The sequence below is a fragment of the Spinacia oleracea genome, chromosome 6 (assembly GCF_020520425.1).
Source record: "Spinacia oleracea cultivar Varoflay chromosome 6, BTI_SOV_V1, whole genome shotgun sequence".
Lineage (NCBI taxonomy): Eukaryota > Viridiplantae > Streptophyta > Magnoliopsida > Caryophyllales > Amaranthaceae > Spinacia > Spinacia oleracea.
In genome coordinates, this window is record NC_079492.1 from 137,221,334 (window position 1) to 137,241,886 (window position 20,553).

The 20,553-nt window shown below is 35.3% G+C and overlaps 1 protein-coding gene across 1 annotated transcript; it reads right to left on the reverse strand.

Annotated features, from left to right (window-relative positions):
- Window positions 1-525: 525 nt before the first annotated feature.
- LOC110805197 (general transcription and DNA repair factor IIH helicase subunit XPB1) lies at window positions 526-11,312 on the reverse strand. Its single transcript, XM_022010801.2, has 20 exons — window positions 11,142-11,312; window positions 11,006-11,046; window positions 10,830-10,908; window positions 10,250-10,412; window positions 9,919-10,141; window positions 9,782-9,838; window positions 9,370-9,513; window positions 9,174-9,254; window positions 8,033-8,120; window positions 7,529-7,866; window positions 7,347-7,422; window positions 7,054-7,247; window positions 5,677-5,840; window positions 5,520-5,592; window positions 3,542-3,655; window positions 2,379-2,459; window positions 2,215-2,274; window positions 1,517-1,600; window positions 985-1,127; window positions 526-753 (listed from the first exon to the last, which is right to left on the reverse strand). Exons 1-20 carry the CDS (start codon window positions 11,152-11,154, stop codon window positions 672-674), a joined length of 2,298 nt encoding a protein of 765 aa, XP_021866493.1. The 5' UTR covers window positions 11,155-11,312; the 3' UTR covers window positions 526-671.
- Between the last annotated feature and the right edge of the window lie 9,241 nt (window positions 11,313-20,553).

The window sequence follows — 20,553 nt, forward strand, 5'->3', positions numbered from 1 at the left end:
ACAATCTTATTGGTTGTTGTAATGATTAGTGGATTGAGGTTTTACTTGGGTTTATATTTTTAATAAAAAAAAGAAAAAGAACCTTTATTATACGTTAATAAACATGCAAAAGTCTAAACGTAACAAACAAAATGAAACGGAGGGAGTAACAAAGAAACAAACTACTAAGAGTCCTGCTAAAAAATTAAAAGATAATTTATCCTAATTTAAATAGGATTTTGCTTAATAGTCTTTGTACGCCAATATTCTTTTAAACCGTACAACTCTTCGAGTCAAACCATGATGTTGATTTTAATCCATAACCATTACCATTCAAATTCACATCAATTACAACCATCAACGGCTCACAAAAGAAGTGACAATAATACTTTATTGCACCATCCCTTGCTCTCACCACACTCCTTAGTAAACTAATCGAAGTGTAGGAGGGCGGATCCAGGACTCCGTGAGCAAATTGATGGTTTAATTCTCCCACGTTATTCATATGCATGAAGCTGAGGCAAATATGAGCTTTTTACACTAGTATTTGTAATACAAATAGAAGTATAAAGTTCTTTTCATTTAGATTACTTTTAGATGTACAAAATCATCATTTCTTACATAAATACATTCAAAATTGAACATGAGCATTGAACAAGTATTCTGAACCCAATTCTTCTATTCTAGTTTCTCTATGTGAAACGCTTCTTGAATAGATAATGTCGTTTGGATGGATCTTTGGGCTTGCTCTTCACAAGTCTCTTATGTCCAGTGCTGCACAGTAAATGAACAACATAAGTCAAGGAAAGCCAGCAGTACCTCTATAAATGAATGTCTCGTTATATCGATGATGACAAGGAAGTTGTTGACTAAAAATCTCACGCAACAGGCAAGTTACAGAAATCATATGCCATGTAAACCATGTAAACCATCCCATTAGCACCCATTTTCTTTAACCTGAAAATGGGTTAATGAGCATAGCCTTCGAGAACTAGATATTCTTACCTGTATTCCATGTAAACCATCCCATTAGCACCCGACATGACACTCATTGATCCCGAGGAGCGACGTGCTTTCATAAGGGCTACCTCATCCGCATCCTCTTCCAGCATCTCCAAACCAACAGCGTCATCCCCAGCACTTAGCACCTATTACCAAGATATATATAAAACCAGATAATGACAACCTAACCCGAATAAGACATTAGGTGATAACCTATTTTCAACAGCATCTTATTACTGTCATAAACCACCACGTATTAGCACAAGCTAATCCAAACATGTCTCTGTTATAACGAAGACCACCAGGACATGAAGCTTATCCAAGATATGTTTTTTTATTTGCATGAACGACCTTTTTAAAGAGAACTAAGTCAAGTTCTCTTACAGGTGCAGAAGTTAAACTAAGACAGGTCAACTTAAATAATAGCTATATAATCTTGCTTTGAATCAAGGAGGAATAGGTAGAGAGAACTTTTTTCCCTGAAAAAGAAGAGAAAAAGAATGCAGCTTGATAACGTTAAAATTACTGTAGATACCTTCCTCAGGAGATCCATCTGTTCCTGAAGCTTGTTGTAGCTAAGTTCCGCCCCACAGTCAGGAGGAGGTAAGCTTGTTATTACCTACAACAGAATTAACCATCATGCCACTGGACCAACTTGTATAGCACTAAAACCAATCGAAATGGATGGAAAGAGCACAGTTAATAAATAAATAAAAGCCAAAAACAAGCAGAAGAAAATAGAACATCATTCTTTGCACTAAAAAGTAGAAAGCGGTTAATCTAGTACGAATGCATATATGCTACTCGGCAGAAATGTCTTTAGCTAACAGCATATACAAACTAAGTTGGGGATCAAAACTCTTTCATGCAGCCTATAGTATGAGCAAAAAGAACATGCAAGAATCAAACTTAAGCCAGAAACTCAACAGGAAGGTCTTCACAGTGACTTATTTGCTCTTCATAAATTTAGAGGGGTTGGGGAGAGGAAAAGACTAGCAAATGGTCATAGCCGAAATCGAAAATATGACAGTCAAATTGTTGGAACCACCCCCCATCATGTAGTACTTATCTACCCCATTCTGATCCACAATCACAATCACAAATGCAATTCAACATCATATAAGATCACAAATCCATCTTAGTTAACTCGTCAAAAGCAAAAAGACAAAACAGTACATAATGAACTGCCTCTTGCTTCACTCTTTGAACATCATACTATTTAATGACAGGTACCTTAAAGCTGTAACCTTGGTCAATCAAAAACTGCTGCCTTTTAGTGGAATAATACATCTCCTACATCAAAAAGGAAAAGAAGTGAGTAAAAATACAAAAGAATGTCATACAAGTGAAAAGCATATCCCAAAAAAGTCTCTTTTACAAACAAATTTAGACATTACCTGTGTGTCAGTAGATACAAGTGAGTAAAAGAAGGCATTATACTCTTCCTTTCCTCCTGCCAGCCTATCTTCAAGTCGACCCTATAAATTAAACAAAACTTATTAATAAAGAGCAATAACTGGAGAGGTAATGGTGAAGCAAATAGATATCAGCAAACTGATCCCCAATTTCTTAGTTCTTACGAGACAATACATTTAAAGGAAACTGGTAGCATAGATGTCCAAGTACGCAAGTAGGCATAAAATAGGATTCTTAAAAAATAAACCACCAAACTGTCTCCTCTTGGCCCTGGGGAAAAACTGAACTCTGTAAAAATAGCTTAATCTACCAACTGTAAGCCAAGTTCAAATAGGGTCAAATTGCTAGCAGCAAATTTCTTCATCCTTTTATTCACCAGTTGACAAGAACCAGAATGGGAAAGTTCGAAATCAATAAAATAATAAATTTAACCCAGTGATTCAAAATAGAGCATACTAATTCTGAGACCCGGTCAACATTAACAGTTCATTCTTTGGATGTTGAACATGAATGAAAATTCAAGCATACACCAGAATATCTAGATGTTTGTTTCTTCGTTGGCAAAGAAACGGACTAGAGTGTCAAACAGACAATGCCTCGGTCTAATATATTGGAAGAATGAGTTTGGTTTCTGGTGTTCTTCTCATAAACCAAAGCTTCTTCCGCACTCGCTTACACTCTTCTTTAGTTTCTTATTTTGATTTTCTATCTCCTCTCTTTGCTGCTAACATCTTGAATTCCCATCCGTGCAAGAAACAGAATGGTCAGAAACCATTTTGTTTTTACTAGCAGATAAGTCTTGATCGCTTTTGCCAAGAAAGAAACATAATGGGTTTTCAGCAGCAGGTGCAATTTCAATCTCCGTAGCTCAGACTACTACTGGTTAAAGTAAGATATACTTCTCTGTTTTCTTAATAAAGTATTGGATTTCCAGTAACCTCTTGGGCATACCTCGGTTAGGTTTAACAAATTACTTGTTTTTCTCTTCCCACCGACCAAAAAAAGGAAATGTTTGAGAATAGATGAAAGTGGAGGCTATAATCCGAGATTTTCCCTTTTCATGAACATAAGGAACATTTTCCATATAAGCAGCAGTGTTTCACGAAAACAAGAATTGGAGATACATTAAAGAGCTAGAACACACCTTTGCCCTAAGAATACGACCAAGACGTTGAGCTTCTTGACGTCTTGAACCAGCGTGTGATGAAATTTGAATTATCACATTTGCTTCAGGTATATCTATTGAGTTATCACCAACCTAAGCATCCCATGAACAAAATATTAGCTTCCAATGCAATGCTTTTAACACTTGAGATGTACACAAATATCATTGGAAAGCACCAATGACTTTGGTTCATAACATCATCCGGTTAAAAAAATAGTAAAAATAGCACTCAATAAAATCAAATAACTGCACCTTAGTTATTTAAATTAAGAGAACATTACCACAAAAAGTAGGTCATATAGAGTCCTTGTAAAGACATACGAATACAATAGTTTGGTGAATTTACCACCTAAATTACTGGTCATGCATGCACAAGGCAATTTCAGATAAACTACCCAATCCAGAGAGAAACTAAGAAACTTCAGTCACACACAACAATTTTGTCAAAAACACCTATCCAAGCCAGAAAGGAAATTCATCATGACAGCAAAATTCAGCCAACTTGCAGAGAAGTCCGATATCTTAAATCTTTTCATTTTCATGGAAATCTGACTTAAAGATGGTCAAAAAAGTATTAAGTCACAGATCTTTCATAGAGGTGAATACAACCTTTTCAAAAGCCTTTCTTACACAGTTACACCTTCTCACCAACCTTCTGCTATCCTTATATTCCAATCTCTAAATTCTATTCTTAAAACAGAAGTCTCTTCTTTTAGTGAAGACAGTTGGACAAAAGAGCCCTGCAGATTTTTGTTTTGAGGAGACAGAAAGATAGATGGGATTGAAGTGAACATCAAATTCGTTTGCTTCTCTAAATTACTTATCGTTTACAGTCTGTGCAGCCCCTGATAGCACAAGAATGAAGAATCTATTATGTGCGGAGGAATACAATTTTTTTACATTCAAGAAAACAGTCAGACCTTCCTTTCCCAAAAATGATATCAAGAATCTTATTGTAACAGGAAATATTATTATTCCTTGCGATCTCAAAGTTTTTATTAGACTGTTCTGGATAGAATTAACACCAAAAAGATTCCCCACACGATGATACGAGGAAGCATTATTTCAGCTCCTGCAGTGCTTCAAAGTAATTGAGCATACAGTAACACGATGCTCTCATGTCTCATCTGATGTAATCTTTCCTGTAATGATTCATTGATTAGCAGAAAGATATCTGGGGATATCTTCATGCAAAGACTCAACTGTGATTTAACATTTTAGTCAATATTCATAGCTGTATTTTGGAGTTCCGTCCTCATTAAAATAAAAGCAGGATTTTAAAGATGCTCATAGTATTTGCTACTACTTGGTGGGAGACATTTAGCATCCGCAGAAAGCCAGAAATCAACCATTGCATTTATGGAGCAAAAATCTTTCCTAGACTTCATTGACAAGATATTTCTTTGCAAGAGATTAAGTGTTGTTGGCAAGCATAAATACATGGAAAAAATGACACGGTCATTACCAAATTTCACATAAAACTACCAAACATTTTCTTTGTCTAAAACAACAGTATTATTTGTTTGTTTGGTACCCCCCAAACACTTCTGTCAATAAATTCTCTGTAATTCCCTTTGTTTACTAATTGGAATCTTACTACCCCCTCCTTATCATCCCCTTTCTTTATTTTACCACCCCTTTCATCATCATTCACCCCTTCCACCCACAACAAAAAAAAATTCGTCTCCATAAAAAAATCATAACAATGGAAATTCTTCAAAAAATCAGAATTGATTTCTAACATGATAGTGGAATCTAATGAAGGAAATGGAAGAGAAAAACACCATTGATATACAATATGTGCAAATCCATAGCCAACTTACAAAGGCAAAGATCTATGCTAATGCCTTCATAAAAGTATACGCCAAAATAATGTATCATAAAGTAAACACATCTAGAAAAGAAAAAGTAAACACATCTAGAAAAGAAAAACATAATTTGGTTTTAGGCATCATACCTTAGAGAGAAATATTGTGTTCACATCCTTGGAAGTTTTGAAGGCCTCTAAAATCTTTGTCCTCTCAACATGGCTTCCAGATAAACAAAGAAAGATAAGCACAATCAGGCAATCACCAAAGTAGACAAGATGCATCCATACAAGTGACCAACAATACCTGGTAGCACCATAAATCATAGGCTTCCTGAGCTTCATTGCATACTCCGTGAGGGCAAAAAGATTATCAGCAAAAACTATTATTTTGTCCCCACGCTCCCGCTCGTGAAAGCGAATCAGGAATTCACATGCTCTAAACTTGTTAGGGTTCATCACATATAATGCCTGAAATTATTCCAAAAACTAATTAGATACTGAATTATCAAAGTGATTAGAGCAGGATAAGTAGTTGTATACACACAGAAGTATGTTTAACATATTGCAAAAGATTATATCTTGCAATAACAATATTATTTCTTTTAGTTTTCTTTTCTCAAAGAGGAGAGACAGTGGAGAAGACCAAGAAGGAAATAATACCGAAGAGAAAGGGGAACTGGGAAGTAAACAAGCAAATTTTGAGTTGGCGGAAAGAGCAGTCAAGAATGTGGAGCATTCTGGTGCACTGAGTATATACAGGACAGGAGATTGCTTATCTTGCTAAGGAAGTTGGAAAACCATGGTCCTTTGCTTACTATAACGGTATGAGTAAAGTGCAAATTAAGTTCTTCAATGACGAATATGAAAGTACTGACCTTAAGAGTCCTTTAATCTTCTAAAGGACCTATTAATAAGGTTTATATACTAGTATAGTAGATCAGTAAACTACTCCTGCCACTAATTACTAACTACTAAGAGATGTTTTGCTTCTAATTCTTGCTTTCCTTTTTCACTTATGGGAGAGAAGATAAGGGAAAGAAGGTAGAATTGCCTTTCAAATTAAAATATAAAATCATAAGATGGAATAATTGCCTAAATTTTGACAGCTAAACCTAATGCATTATATGCAATTATGCATCACTTGATAAAAAAATACGGAGGAAGCATTTGAGTCGCTGAGTGCACTACTGAGTCTCGACCCTGATTTGGATTGGCAGTAAATAATCCGCAATGCAGGGTAATGGTTCCTAATTCGGACGGGATTCACGTTAAAAGAAATACTGGCAATCCTCATGGAAAGTATAGCTTCAATCAATCAAGATTCAAGACCAAGGCTTAACGTTGGTTTGTGTAAAGGAGATGTGAGGTGATAGGTATGATTGGTTTGTTCCCTCTTCACCTTTGATCCAACAATCTAACACCAGTAGTTGCCTCTGATATAGAAGGGATGTGAAGCCAACGTGGTTAATTTTTTACAAAAGAACCACTACTGAAACAGTGAAACTCAGTTAAAAGGAAGATATGATATCATAACTTGACATGATTTTGAATTCAGAAAGCAATACCAGGCTCAGGAATCCAGACTTAAGTGATAACACAGAGAGCCAGGACGAAAAAAGGAAATAGACTATCTAGAAAACACAGACATACAGCACGTACTACAGTCAGTCAAATCACATACCTGCTTTTTCTTGGAATTTTCTTTCTTCAAATACTCAGCAAAGAACTCTTTCGTCATCGGACACCAAACTTCAGCGCACTGTACATTTGCAATGAAGCCACTCTTTACCAGATCCAACCAATTGGCTTCGTACAATTTAGGACCGATAAGGAAGTTCAGATCAGTGATTCTCTCATCCTCTCTCACAAGTGTGGCTGTTGATAATAAACAGGTATCACTTTTTCACCAATGTACACACCACAAATCGACTAAACAGTACATTTTTGGAATCCAGTTATAGCAAAAACAAATACCAGTAAGCCCAAGTTTGCAATGCGATTTAGTAATGCTGATGACTTTCCGAAACATGTGAGCAGGAACAACGTGCACCTACGCAACATATAAATCAAAATAAGGGAAGTTAGCCATGTTGTCTTTCAACATCAAGGAAATTATCACCCTGAACTGCCCAAAGTCCTTCAACTCAAGTAGTTACCTCATCCATGAGAAGTAATCCCCATTCTCTATTTCTTATTTCTTCAATAATCTTCTCAGATTCTTCAGAACGTTTACCGCCAAAAGCAACCATGTTGTATGTTGTCACAACTACTCCAACATTCCCACGGAATCTCTCTTTACTATCAGAAGTGAAACGGCATATATGATCATCTCTTATAGTGGACCAAAGTTTGAACTGAAATGCCCATTGGTCCACTGACACAGCATTTGTGGCCAGACAAAGGCAGCTCTTCTTTATACGACATGCTGCAGATACACCAACAAGAGACTTTCCGGCCCCACATGGTAACACAATGATACCAGATCTTGCTCTACCTATAAAAAAATAGTGCAAAACACAATTTAAATGTAGGAGACAAATGAAAGACAGTTATCTTCCTGAAGCAAAACAGAAAAATCCCAATCGCAAGAAAAGGATCTAGACCTCGCCATCCATTTCTAATTTTCTACATCATAAGAATAAGAATCACAAAAGCTTTACCATTCCCAAACATTTTACTCAGACTCTTTTCCTGGTATGGCCGGGGTTGTGCATGAGGCTTCAACTCCATATCAAGATCCGGGTTGACCTGCAACATCAAAAGAACATCATATTACTGTTGAGAACCAAGTCCAAATCTTCCCTTGACTGAGAAAAAGGTGACAGTAGACTTGTCAATCCTATTAACATATACCGTTACACAAAATAAGACCCAAATTACAAGTCACTTCGGGCAACTTTTTGGAATCTTGTTTCCGAGTTAACACGGTTTTTTATTGTGCTATCACATTGAATATAATACTTTAGCTTATTGCTTTCAACGACTTAGGTCTAAGACACCCGGTTTGGACTTTTACCTATGTACTAGGAGTAAAACAATATTAGTTGAGTAGAAAGAATAACACAAATGCCAACCAGGTTTCTTGAGGGATCAATAGTGAGCCCAAGAAGGATTTCAATATTTTTCAACAAGCTTCCCCGCAAAGATCATATTTACAGGGGTTTTTGTGTTGACTTCATGGGCATATAAAATGATATGAACTTTATGAAAAAAAGCCCCAAGTAACCACAGAATAAGAACTAAATTCACTGATTAACATGGAGTTAACCAAAAACAAATAAAAAGAAAATGGTTTCCGCTGAACTGGAATCAATTGCTAATGTTAATTCATATCTTCTTTAAATCAATTTATCATTTGTTTTGCAGGCATGACCACTCGATGCAAAGCTATCAGGCTCACCCTTCAAATGATAAATGATGATAGAGGAAGATCCTTGTTCAAGGTTGAAACTGCAACAACCTACCATCTATAGATTGTGTGAACCCTTAGTAATCCACCACCATAATTAAGCCCCAATGACTTTCTTATGCTCTCATTTAGTTTTTAAAAAGTATCAAACCCTTCAAGATGCATCAAGGCAATCACGCTCAAAGTCATCTGCAAAGCTACCACTAACACGTAAAAACCACCCAGTCTCACTCAAACTCAAGCCATTACCCAATGATATGAAAAGGAACTTTAACCCATTTTGAGCCTAAATGAGAGAATGATGCTCCCACATCAGTTAAATAGGAGCAATGGATAGGGTTCTCTATACTTGTATGTAATAAAAAGAGCTTGTTTATGTTATAATGACTCACCGTATCATTCCTGAAATCATATTCCTCCAACATTGGATAATTAAGAGCATTTGGCAAACATCGCTGCTTTACATTTTCAACCTGCATGTACACACACATGGTCAAGGAAATAATGTAAATTAAGAAAGGAAAAAGGAATATATGTCAAAGGGGAGCAGCAATAAACAATAAAATCCAGAAAATAGAAGACAGTTACCTGTACAGGATCAATTTCAAATGCATGAGTATCTTTCTCCTCGGCTGCAGCTGCCAATTCAGCTTCACTAAGCAAATCATCATGACCACCTCCCAACTCGTTCAATGATTTGCTGACCGTAAATCCATCAGCTCCATGAACAACCTACAAAGGAAAACCACAAAGTACACTGTTGAGTGCAGCGGGATGTATACGATCTTAAGTTCATACCAATGAATTATACCCACAGTCCCACACCGTTGCTAGGGAGGCAACAAGGTCAATTCAAACAATTTTGCAAAAAAAAGCATCTAGTTCCATTTTTTCGTTGGAATTACAATCATAGTTACTTAAAGAGGCTTTAAAAGACAAGACATCAGGGAAACCTGAATGACAATCTAAATAACAACAAAACCACCACCGATTATTATACCTCTGCAGAAATCCGAGCTTTGCCAATAACTTCATCCTTCAGTAACTTTTTCAAGACCTAAAGCAAGCAACAAAACAGGAATTAAATATAGGGCAAGCAAAAACTACCTGGAACCTACAATTCAATAAATAGCATACCTCTGGGAATGGGGATTCAATGAAGTACCGATTTTTCTTCAGCACTAGCTTAACTTTACCATAATTGGCAGTGGACCCATGTATGAAGTCAATCATTTCTTTAGGCAGCTTGGTCTTTGACAATTTATTTAAGACGGTTATGATTGTTTCTGTTTCCAGACCAACCGAAACAGCAGCATACAACGAGTGCGGTGTTAAGTTATACTCGTGCATTGACTCCGGCCTGGAAACAAGAAAAATCATTAGTTGCTACAATATGTAGTATAAACACAAGGGCTATGAACATATTACCACTTCGACACATAAAGTTCTGAATAAAACAAAAATATACCTGCAAACTGGTTCGGCAATAGCTATGAGGAAATCATAAGCCTGCTTATACAAAGGGGAGAAAGTTTCAAGAAAAATGCGCCCGTCAGCACAAGCCCACAACGGGCGGTTCAAATGATCGGGCTTCAGTTCCAACTTGGTGAAATCTCTCTTCTTAGGCTCGCCTTTAAAATTCAATCAAATATCACAATTTTAGTCATCCTGGTTTTCCAAAGAAGTAATACCAAGTATATAGGACAAAGACCGACCCCCCGTTACTGAAAAGTCCAGGACTTCCTGACAATTACTTACTCAAATTAAGTAAAACAGTGCGGTTAAGATTTCGCAAAGGCAGATATTGAGGAGCAGTTTATTCAAACTAGGAACAATTGTCTTTACCCAACATTTCGCTTACAAAAAAAAATGATCAAGTTCGCTAATAAAAACAACTTCAATTTCTGAGGGACTGTTCTTAGGGTGATGAATAAGTGTTTCGTGCTACTCGATATAGTATCAAATTCGTTCGGATCAACATTGCACGAAATCAATATCGGAATAAATAAACAAAACCCACAAATAAAAACATAATTAGGGCTACGCACCCTCGGGAATGCGATCATCATCAAAATCTTCAGCTGCAAAGTAGGCATTCCCATCCTCAGTCACTCGGTGGTGATCGTCCTAAAAAATCAACAATTCGAAAATATGAAATACTGTATTAGGGTAAAATATGCAAAACCCAATTCCAATAAATCGAAAAAATGGATTGGGGAATAACCTTGGATGATTTGTGTTTCTTGCTATGTCGACTCTTTTCCCCTGGAAAAAAAAACAGGTATTGGAAATTATTGTTTTTAGAAGGAAATTGAAGTTTAGAGAAAAAGAAAACGAAAACTGAGAAAGAGAAGTGATACCATGGATTCCCATGTTTGTAATGTGTTACGAGCAGGAATAATTGTTAAGGGATTCAAATTTCTAGTTTCGTCAGGGGTGAAGAAGAGGAAGAGAGAATAAATAATGGAGGCGGTTACGCCGGTGTTCGCTTAGGAAAGGGAAATAATAGCACAAAGGCAAAATTAGTTTTAACTTTTATACGGGGTTAAATATTAATTGTGTCGATTTTTAACGTAATACTTAACTAATTACACTAACATGATTTTCCTTTTTTAAGTTTGGCACCTTTCATAATTGGGTTACACTATTTAAATAGTACGATATACACCTAGTTCTCTCCCACTTATATGATCGTATTTTCAGGTCATATATGTTCAGATAAGTTTATATAAGTTTTTTGTTTAAAGATAAGAAGAACTATTGAAAGAAAATTGTAGATTTTAAATTCTACTACCAAAAAAAATCGATCTAAGTAGATGAGCAAGTTTTTATAAGTTAAATAAGTTTATATAAGTTAAGTAAGATACAAAAAAGTCCTATAAGTTCCAATTAAGATCTAATAAGGTCATATAAGTTCCAATAAGGTGTTAAATAAGATATACTTCCTCCGTTTTAAAAAAAAAATTGCAACACTTTTAGTTTTATCACTATTCATACACCAACTTTGATCATATATTTTTACTAATTTATTAAAAGAAAATTCATCAAGTAAAATATCGTTGAATTGATTTCATTATAAACTATCATAATATTAAAGATTTATTTGGGAAAAATAATTAGAAATAATTAGGGTCAAAGTAGTATCTTGGCAAACGTGCTAGTCAAAGTGATGCAATTTTTATGAAACAGAAGAATTATAGTATTATGATTATTTGTGTTGTTATATTAAAGAAATCATATTTATATTATTATATAAAAATAATGTGTGGTTACTAATTAATAATGTGTAAGTATTAATTAATATGTTATTATGAATTGCTATCAATATAATTATAAGGGAAAACCTAAACAAACACTTTGAAATTACGGGTACATCACAAACCAATGGTTCTTGGTGAGATGCAAATAATCATAATATTACTAGTCATAATATTACTTTTTTACATCAATGCATTAAGTGAAATACTTATAGGGTCTCGCCTATTTCTCTCTCTCTTTCCAGGGTTTATTTTCTTGGCCGTCGTAGGCCGAAAATAGTCTGATTTCTTCGGAAATTAGATTATTTCTGACCATTTGTCTTCAATTAATTCATCTATTGTCTCTTAAATTCAATAAATCTTCACCATGTGGGTGGAGTTCGTCCTTGTTCGTTAGTCTCCATATGATGGAGTTAGTTTAAGTTTGTTTGGTTTGTTGTTCACTCGTAGTGGATTTATGTATTTCGAGTACATTCAAATGAATCATGTGGAAATCATCCTCGCGGCTACAACAAATCGTTAGACCCTCTCTCTGAAAAAGCTGCATGTTCCAGCGTTATATACGGGAGATCACGTTCTACAGTGCAAGATTTATTCAACAACCGTAGTTTTAATGAAGGAAACCTTTATTTGATTCAATTTGTCATGTATTTGTTAGATCTATATTTCACTTGTAGATATACCTGTTAAAAATCGACCGGCTGGAAACTCGACCAAAAAATACTGGGTCTTGAACAAGATTTTGAGACCCGTAACCCGATTTATCCAAACCCGAGCAACCCGGAAATTAAGTAATGGGTCAAGACCCGATCGTACCCGTTTTTGACCCGACCGATTGAAAATCATTGTATTTATAGTAATAATGAGATTATGAGAAAATTTAAGTATAATAAACACGTTGTTTTTACTTTTTACTATTGTTGTGTGTAATATGATTTCAATTTGAATTATACGCCATTTTATAGTTGAATTTGACTAAATGTAAACTTGTGTAATAAAATTTGTTAATTTATGCCCATATTTTGTATAGTTATCACCTAATTAAACTAATGAAAATATAATGCGCGTTTTAAAATCTCTCAACTCGTTGGGTCAACCCGAACCCAAAAGTTCTGGGTCTTGAACAAGCATTTGTAAACCCGAACCCGAAAGTGACCGATCCGATTCAACCCGAACCCGGAAATAATTTTTTACAACCCGACCCGACCGACCCGTTTGACAGGTCTTTATTAATGAATTAATTTTCCTTTCAAAAAAAAATACTCATAGGGAGTATCAAAGAGTTGTTTTTCGTCCGTGATAAAGTTCCATTACGAAATATAAAGAAGTTTATTAACAAGTTAATCACAAATATTTTTGTACAAATCAGTCGAATTCGTACTTGGATTTTATAGATTTTGGATAAGTATTAAAGAGTAATAATTTATATTATTATTAATAACATAAAAACATAATTATTAATGTAAGAACTAAATAATAATTGCTTTATTACTTTATATTTATTAATATCCTAATGGTTAAGGTTTTATTTTCTTCATCTTATTTTCATTTATTTCAAGTCTAATAAGATAAAACAATGGTCAATAAGTTCATACTTCCTCTGTTTCATAAAAATTGCAACACTTTTAGTATTGTCACTATTCATGTAGTAACTTTGACCACGTATTTTTACTAATTTACTAAAAGTGAATGTTGTTAGTAAAATGTGGGTGGATAGAGTTCAATGTATATTTTCATAAAATTAAAGTTTAAGATTTAATAAAGAATAATAATTAGAGATATTTACTGTCAAAGTTGTACCTTGGCAAACGTGCTAATCAAAGTGTTGCAATTTTTTTTGAAACGGAGGAATGATAAGACAAGATAAGATAAGGTAAGGGTCAATAAGTTCAAATGACATTTTTTCATAACTTTCAATAAGGGCCAATAAGATAATAGATAAATTCAGATAAGATAAGATAAGTTCAGGGTCAATAAGATAAGATAAAATAATATAAGTATATTTCAGGTGAAGAGAACGGTACCTAAAAGTTTATTAATAATCTAATAATTTTGAATAAAGTCTAATAAGATTTAATAAAGTCTTATAAGGTTTTATAAGGTCCTATAAGGCCTTATAAGATCCTATAATGTCCTATAAGATCCTATAATGCCCTATAAGTTTCTTTAAAGTCCTATAAGTTAAATACCATATAAGTTCCTATAAGTTTAGATAAAGTCGGTTCAGATCATTTAAGGTCCTGTAAGTTGAAGAAAACACGCCCTTAGGCTCCGTTCTATTGAACTTATTTTGATTGAACTTATATTATTTGAACTTATCCAAACTTAACTGAACTTATCTGAACTTATTTGAACTTATCTGAACTTATTTTATCTGAAAAAAAACTTATTTTGTCTAAAATAAACTTATGTGTGTGTGGAAATGTCTGAAAAAAACTTTTTTTTTGTTGAACTTATATTATCCGAACTTAATTGAACTTGCCTTAACTTATCTGAACTTATATGAACTTATTTTATCTAAAATAAGTAAAAATAAGTCGAACAGAACAGAACCTTAATGGATTATTCTTGCGTGGATAATATCATACGGGGTAATAATATTAGTGTTGAACAAAGCTAACAATTCCCTTTAGCAACCCTTGTACATACATAGTTAATTTTATTGTTCACATAGTAACTACGATTATAATAAATTAAACAACAATTTTCTTAGATATAGTAATCGTTTTTTGAATCAAGGTAACTTTTTTAAGTGAACCTTAACTTAATATCACATGACATTATTCTAGCAGAACTTGTACTAATGTCACCAATTTGATCTTTTTCACAATTACTCTGATAAACATGCCAAAATGAATTAGAAGTAATTAAGTTGTTGATTTTTTAAGGCACGATCCACAATAAATTTAGTGTGGACCAGATCCATTAAAGAATTAATTGGTTAGTGTATGTACGTTGTCTGAGACAAATCTCCCAAATCCCAATCTAAGTTTAATGAAAAAAATCGGCGAGCTCGATGTACCATTATGTGGGGTTTGCTTTAGGGTCGTAAATGGTCTTCTTTAACTTGCAAACATGATTGTGAAGTTAAGATAAATGAATCCAAGTGATTGTAACATGTAAACTTTCGGGAAATGTTTAGGATTGAGATAGACTATGCTTAGAGATGCACTAACTAGGTTGCAGATAGGATAACGAAAATGCGTCGCACATATGTAATAGCTAGTTTTAATTTAGAGTACTTTGAACAACCACTATGAGTTTGTTTCAGATGTTATTTTGGAGGATAAACCTCCTTGATCCATCTTGTATTCTTTTAAACTTTTAATTTAATGTACCATGCTTGCATACAAAAAAATAGTTAGTTGACAAAGTTGTCAACCTTTGGAAACCTCAAGACACAGGAGAATGCGTGTTGTTGCCTACTTTGTAACCGGGCTAGAAGTCTTTATATCGTCAATGTCAGGCCTTAGTCTATCATTTTTAACGCTCAGTGTAGCCATACTATTACAGGTAACTTACAATATGAAGGAAATAATGCCCTTGGTCCAAGTATGCATTCTATGTTAAGTCTAATAAATGCGGTTCAGTATTAATTAACAAGTTAATAATTCAGTGAGATCAAGTGAGCTGAATGCCTAGCTAGAGGCCGCTTCAGTTCAAGTGGAATTAATGATATTAATCCACAGCTTACTCTTGACTGAACCCGTAGGGTCACACAAATAGTACGTAAACGGATCAAGTATTTAATGGCATTAAATACTCCATCTATGAATATTCGGAACCGACGGATCTTGGTTTCAGTGGGAGCTAAGATCGTCACAGGCAAGAAATGAATACTCCGGAAACGATGATATTGCCGGAAACGGAAATATGGATCGTATCGGAAATATGAATATTATCCAAAGTCGTAGATGTTGCCGGAAACGGAAACATGGTACGTATCGGAAAATATTATTGGAAATGGAAATATTACCAGAATCGGAAATATTGCCGGAAACGGAAATATTGTCAGAATTGGAAATATTACCGGAATCGGAAAATAATTCCGGAAACGGAAATATTAAATATTTGTTCGAAACGGAAATTAATTCCGGAATCGGAAATATTAAATATTGTTCGTATCGGAAATAAATTCCGGAACTGGAAATTTAGTCGGAAGCGTATCGTACGAATTAGCATCGGACGAGGCCTGCCGGACGAAGGCCCAGCACGAAGCCGGGCCATCGCCCAGCAAGCACGCGCGCCACAAGCCCAGCCAAGGCAGCGCCCAGGCCTACCGCAAGGCAGGCCCAGCGCGCGCCAAGGCCACGGATGCGTGGGCCGCGCTGCGTGGGCTGCTGCTCGCACGCGCATGGGCAGCCCTTGTGGCTGCCGTGTGTGTGTGAGTTTGTGCTCATGCGTGATTCCTAAATCTACAAGAGTCAGTGTATGATTAAATTTCTATTCCTAAATTGGATAAATTAATTAAATAGAATTCATGTAGGATTCTAATTTCAATTAATTCGTATCCTACTAGGATTACGATTCCTTTTCCATAACTCTATAAATAAAGGCCTAGGGGTCATAATTTATACACAAGTTTTAAGTATTCAAAACTAAGATTTTTAAGCAGAAAAATCAGCCAATATTCTTGCCTACCTAACCGAAAATATTAGAACCTTAAGGGCGATTCTAGTTGGTCAATCTTAAGGCGGATCCGGACGTGCTGTGGACTATCTACGGAGGGACGACACTTGGAGTCCTAAAGACTTGTTCTTGTTCGGTTCGGGCGCAGCTAGGGAAGGCACGCAACAAAGAGTATGCATCTAAACTATGCTAAATGATTATGTGTAAATAATATGTTTCCTGGCTTTATGGTTTTTCCGCATGATTTATGAACTGTCATATGAATCATAACCTAACAGTGGTATCACGAGCCCCTTATTATTTTCATAATCTAAATTGCATGAACATGGTTAAATATTACAAATTTGCAAGAATTAAAAGGGTGATTAATTTTCGTAATTGTTAATTAATTGCAAATTGCGTTTATTTAATTATACGTACGCAGTTTTTCGGCAGTTTCTTCGTTACTCATCCAAATCGAGTGATTTTTGTGTCAATTCCGCATGTAAAAGGCATTCTAAAATTTTGACAAAAATAGTATTTTTCTGCCGAACCCAGAATTCTCAAATTCGAAGCCTAACTATGACTTTTCGAAGGTTTTAGTTTTTCGAATGCAAAATTTCGTAAATTTAAGATGTTAAATTAAATATTTGCGATTCTTGTTGATAAATCTTGAATTTTTGATTGACCTACTGCATATGTTTAACAAGTTTGAATGCCTAGTCTTGTTAATTATGCAATCTAATTTGTAATTATGATTAATTTGTTGAAAATTAGAATAATTTAGAATTAATTTGATTTTCATAATTAATTGTAATTTAATTAGAAACCTATGATTAAAAACCACCATAAAAATTGTAAATTTACGATAAATTTTAAATTTTTATGACCTAGACTTGAATCCATAACAATCGGAAATCAATTGGATAATAAATTTTCGATTTTTTCGCCCTAAAATTATGAAATTAATAATATTTATTAATTTGTCATTAATTTTAAATATAAATTTTAAATTTTATGCGATTCGTTCATATAACTTGCACGCACGAAGCAATGGACGCTTCGTGTTACCCTTAAGGGGTGTTGTATAATGCGGGCATGCGACGACGAGCAAGGGAGCTCGTCGCCCGTGCGGCACGAATGCAATGAGCAAGGGCGTAGTGCACGAGCACAAGGCAGCAGCCCTGCCTTGTGTCGTGTGCCACGAGCAATGAACGAATGGGCATGGGCGAACTAGCGAGCCAAGGCAGTCGCGTGTGGGCAGCAAGCGAGCTGCGCCACAGCGCGCGCTGCCTCGCACAAGAGCGCGCAGCCTCGCGCGCAGCGAGCGCAAGCTCGCGTGCCACGAGCGCTGCGCCCAGCATTACTCGCGCGCACAGCGCGCGATGTCGCCCGCCCAGCGAGCGATGTCGCGCCCCAGCGAGCGATGGCTCGCGCGCGCAGCGAGCGATGTCGCGCGCCCAGCGAGCGATGGCTCGCGCGCCCAGCGAGCGATGTCGCGCGCCCAGCGAGCGATGTCGCGCGCGCGCACTGCGAGCGATAGCTCGCGTGCGATGAGCGCTGGCGCGCGCAGCGAGCACAATGTGTGCGGAGGCTTGCGATAGGGGAGCAGCAGCTATGCGACGAGCGCATGGGCTGCGCGCACATGGCCAGCAATGGCTGTGTGCGTACGGTCCATGGGCGTGCAACGCGTAGGGTGTTTGCGTTACGATTAGATCGTTTTGAATGTTTAATTTGAAAATTTCAGTTCACGTAATTTTAATTAATTTTAAAATTAATAATTTGAATTATTTTCTTGGATTTTAATTTTGAATATTATAATTATAATAAATGTTATTTATTCTAATTATTTTACTAAAATTAAAATCATGAATTAATTTAAATACGACTGAAATTAAATTAAATTTTTGGATTCAATTATAAATTGATATGAGCTTTAAATTTTAATTAAATTTGTATGTTTCCGGTTGGACTAGAAATACATTTTTATGTTTAAAATTGGTAAAGCATATGAATTTATTGGTTTAAGTGGGAGCGCTTTTTAGTCATAAACTCTTGATTAGGTCTACAAATCCTTAAGGTTAAAACAACTTGATTAGAATTAATAAGGACTGAATAATTGGTAGATTATTGGTGCCCTTGATTAATTGCTGCAAATGTTTACGTGATGCATAATGTGTTTTACTAACCAGCTATGTGGGCCATTCATGATAATGAATGGGTGAATGGTATATATTGTATATGTACTGTTTTGCAGGTTATGAAGTGACTAGTATGGCCCAAATAGGATAGAAAATATGGTCTGCGTACCATTAATTTGAATGTAATTGGTCTAAAGTACCAAAGTTATTTTTCAATTCAAATATGGTCTGCGAACCATCAAATAGTTGTAATTAGTTATAGCTTATCCTATTTGAAGAAAATGGTGCCTCCCACGGAGATTTTCAAGACGGACTTTGAAGTCAAAGCTTCAAGATGAAGTCGGGCCATACTAGATCACAAATATCTTATGCATGTTTTAAGTTATTTATTGTTTTAAATATGTCTTAAAATGCATGAGATCAAAAGCTTGATTATGTTGCATGATTAAGGATTTTAGTTCACTTAAAATCTAACCAACATAGTAAGAGCCTTAAGTTCCAAACTTAAAAATTGAGTTAAAAGGTGCCATGCCAAAATAAACACTTGCTTGGATATCCTTTACATCAATCTAGTAATAGTTTTCGCTCAGCGAGGTGTTACTTATTGGTCCTAAAGGGGCAAGGTACACAAATAATTGTGAGTACATGTTAGTTTTGGTGAAACTCAACGATATAAGTAAGGAGTCCTTTTATGTCGTGGCAAAATCGATAGGTTTACCTAATAAGTTCTTAGACGTACCTATCAACCAAGAGTAGTTTCTAGACTATTAGCAAAAGGCTTTTGCTTACCTAAGATGTTTTAGGATTAAGTCGACAAACTGTGCTTAGTTCTTCAATGATTTTAGGATCTTGGAATCATTTTATTCACACCTGCCGGAACAATAAATTTGAATAAAATGCTAATAACTTGTTGAAATTGCATGATTGCTTTAATTTTCAAGTTATTATTCATGATAAATGTTTAGACTTTGCATGCTTCAATGTATGTTTTAATTATTGTTTATAATTAAATATCTTGCACTGCAATAAATCCTTTTAGAAAGGTAACAGTAAATTTCCTCGATTGGTAGTGAATCCAAGAACGATTCACGGAAATGAGAGAAAGTGAGCAATTTAAAATGTACGTTTCTTTTAGCGACTTTTATGGTTGTTTTCGAAGATCAAAATCGAATGGCAAACCAATTGGTGCTTGTGAATTCAAAATACAATGTAGTTTTGAGATCATAAAGCATTGAGCTTAAACGCTCAGCTTTACCAATGGTTAACAACCTAATATCTTTGTCCATTTAATTCTCGAATGAGTCTAGTCCCTAGACATTCGAATAGATCGATGCTTAGAGAACTTTAGAAGCTTCTTGTAAGATCATCTAGTTGAAACAGAATATTCAACATAAATTAAAATGGAAAAGAACCTTGTTGGTGACATTGGACATGTCTAACAAAGTATAAAAGTCAAAACTAAAGAATTCAATTCTTAAGACTATAAGAAAGGGTACAAGAAATAGGAAAACAAAGGAACATATGAAAGGAATTTACGATTCCGTTTCTACCTATAAGTTTATGTTTAAAGAGGAGTGACCTAGCAATCAAACTTCCTTGGTATCATATACCGCTTGAGGTTCTTACTTCGGTAATAACTCAAACAATGGAAGCTAGGATACACTAATGACCTACAAGTGGGAAATGAAGCATGGCATTGCTACATTAATTGTAGGGTCATCTAAGTTTGTTTTAAGTCCTTTCAAAGGCTGGAACTTAATGGCTAT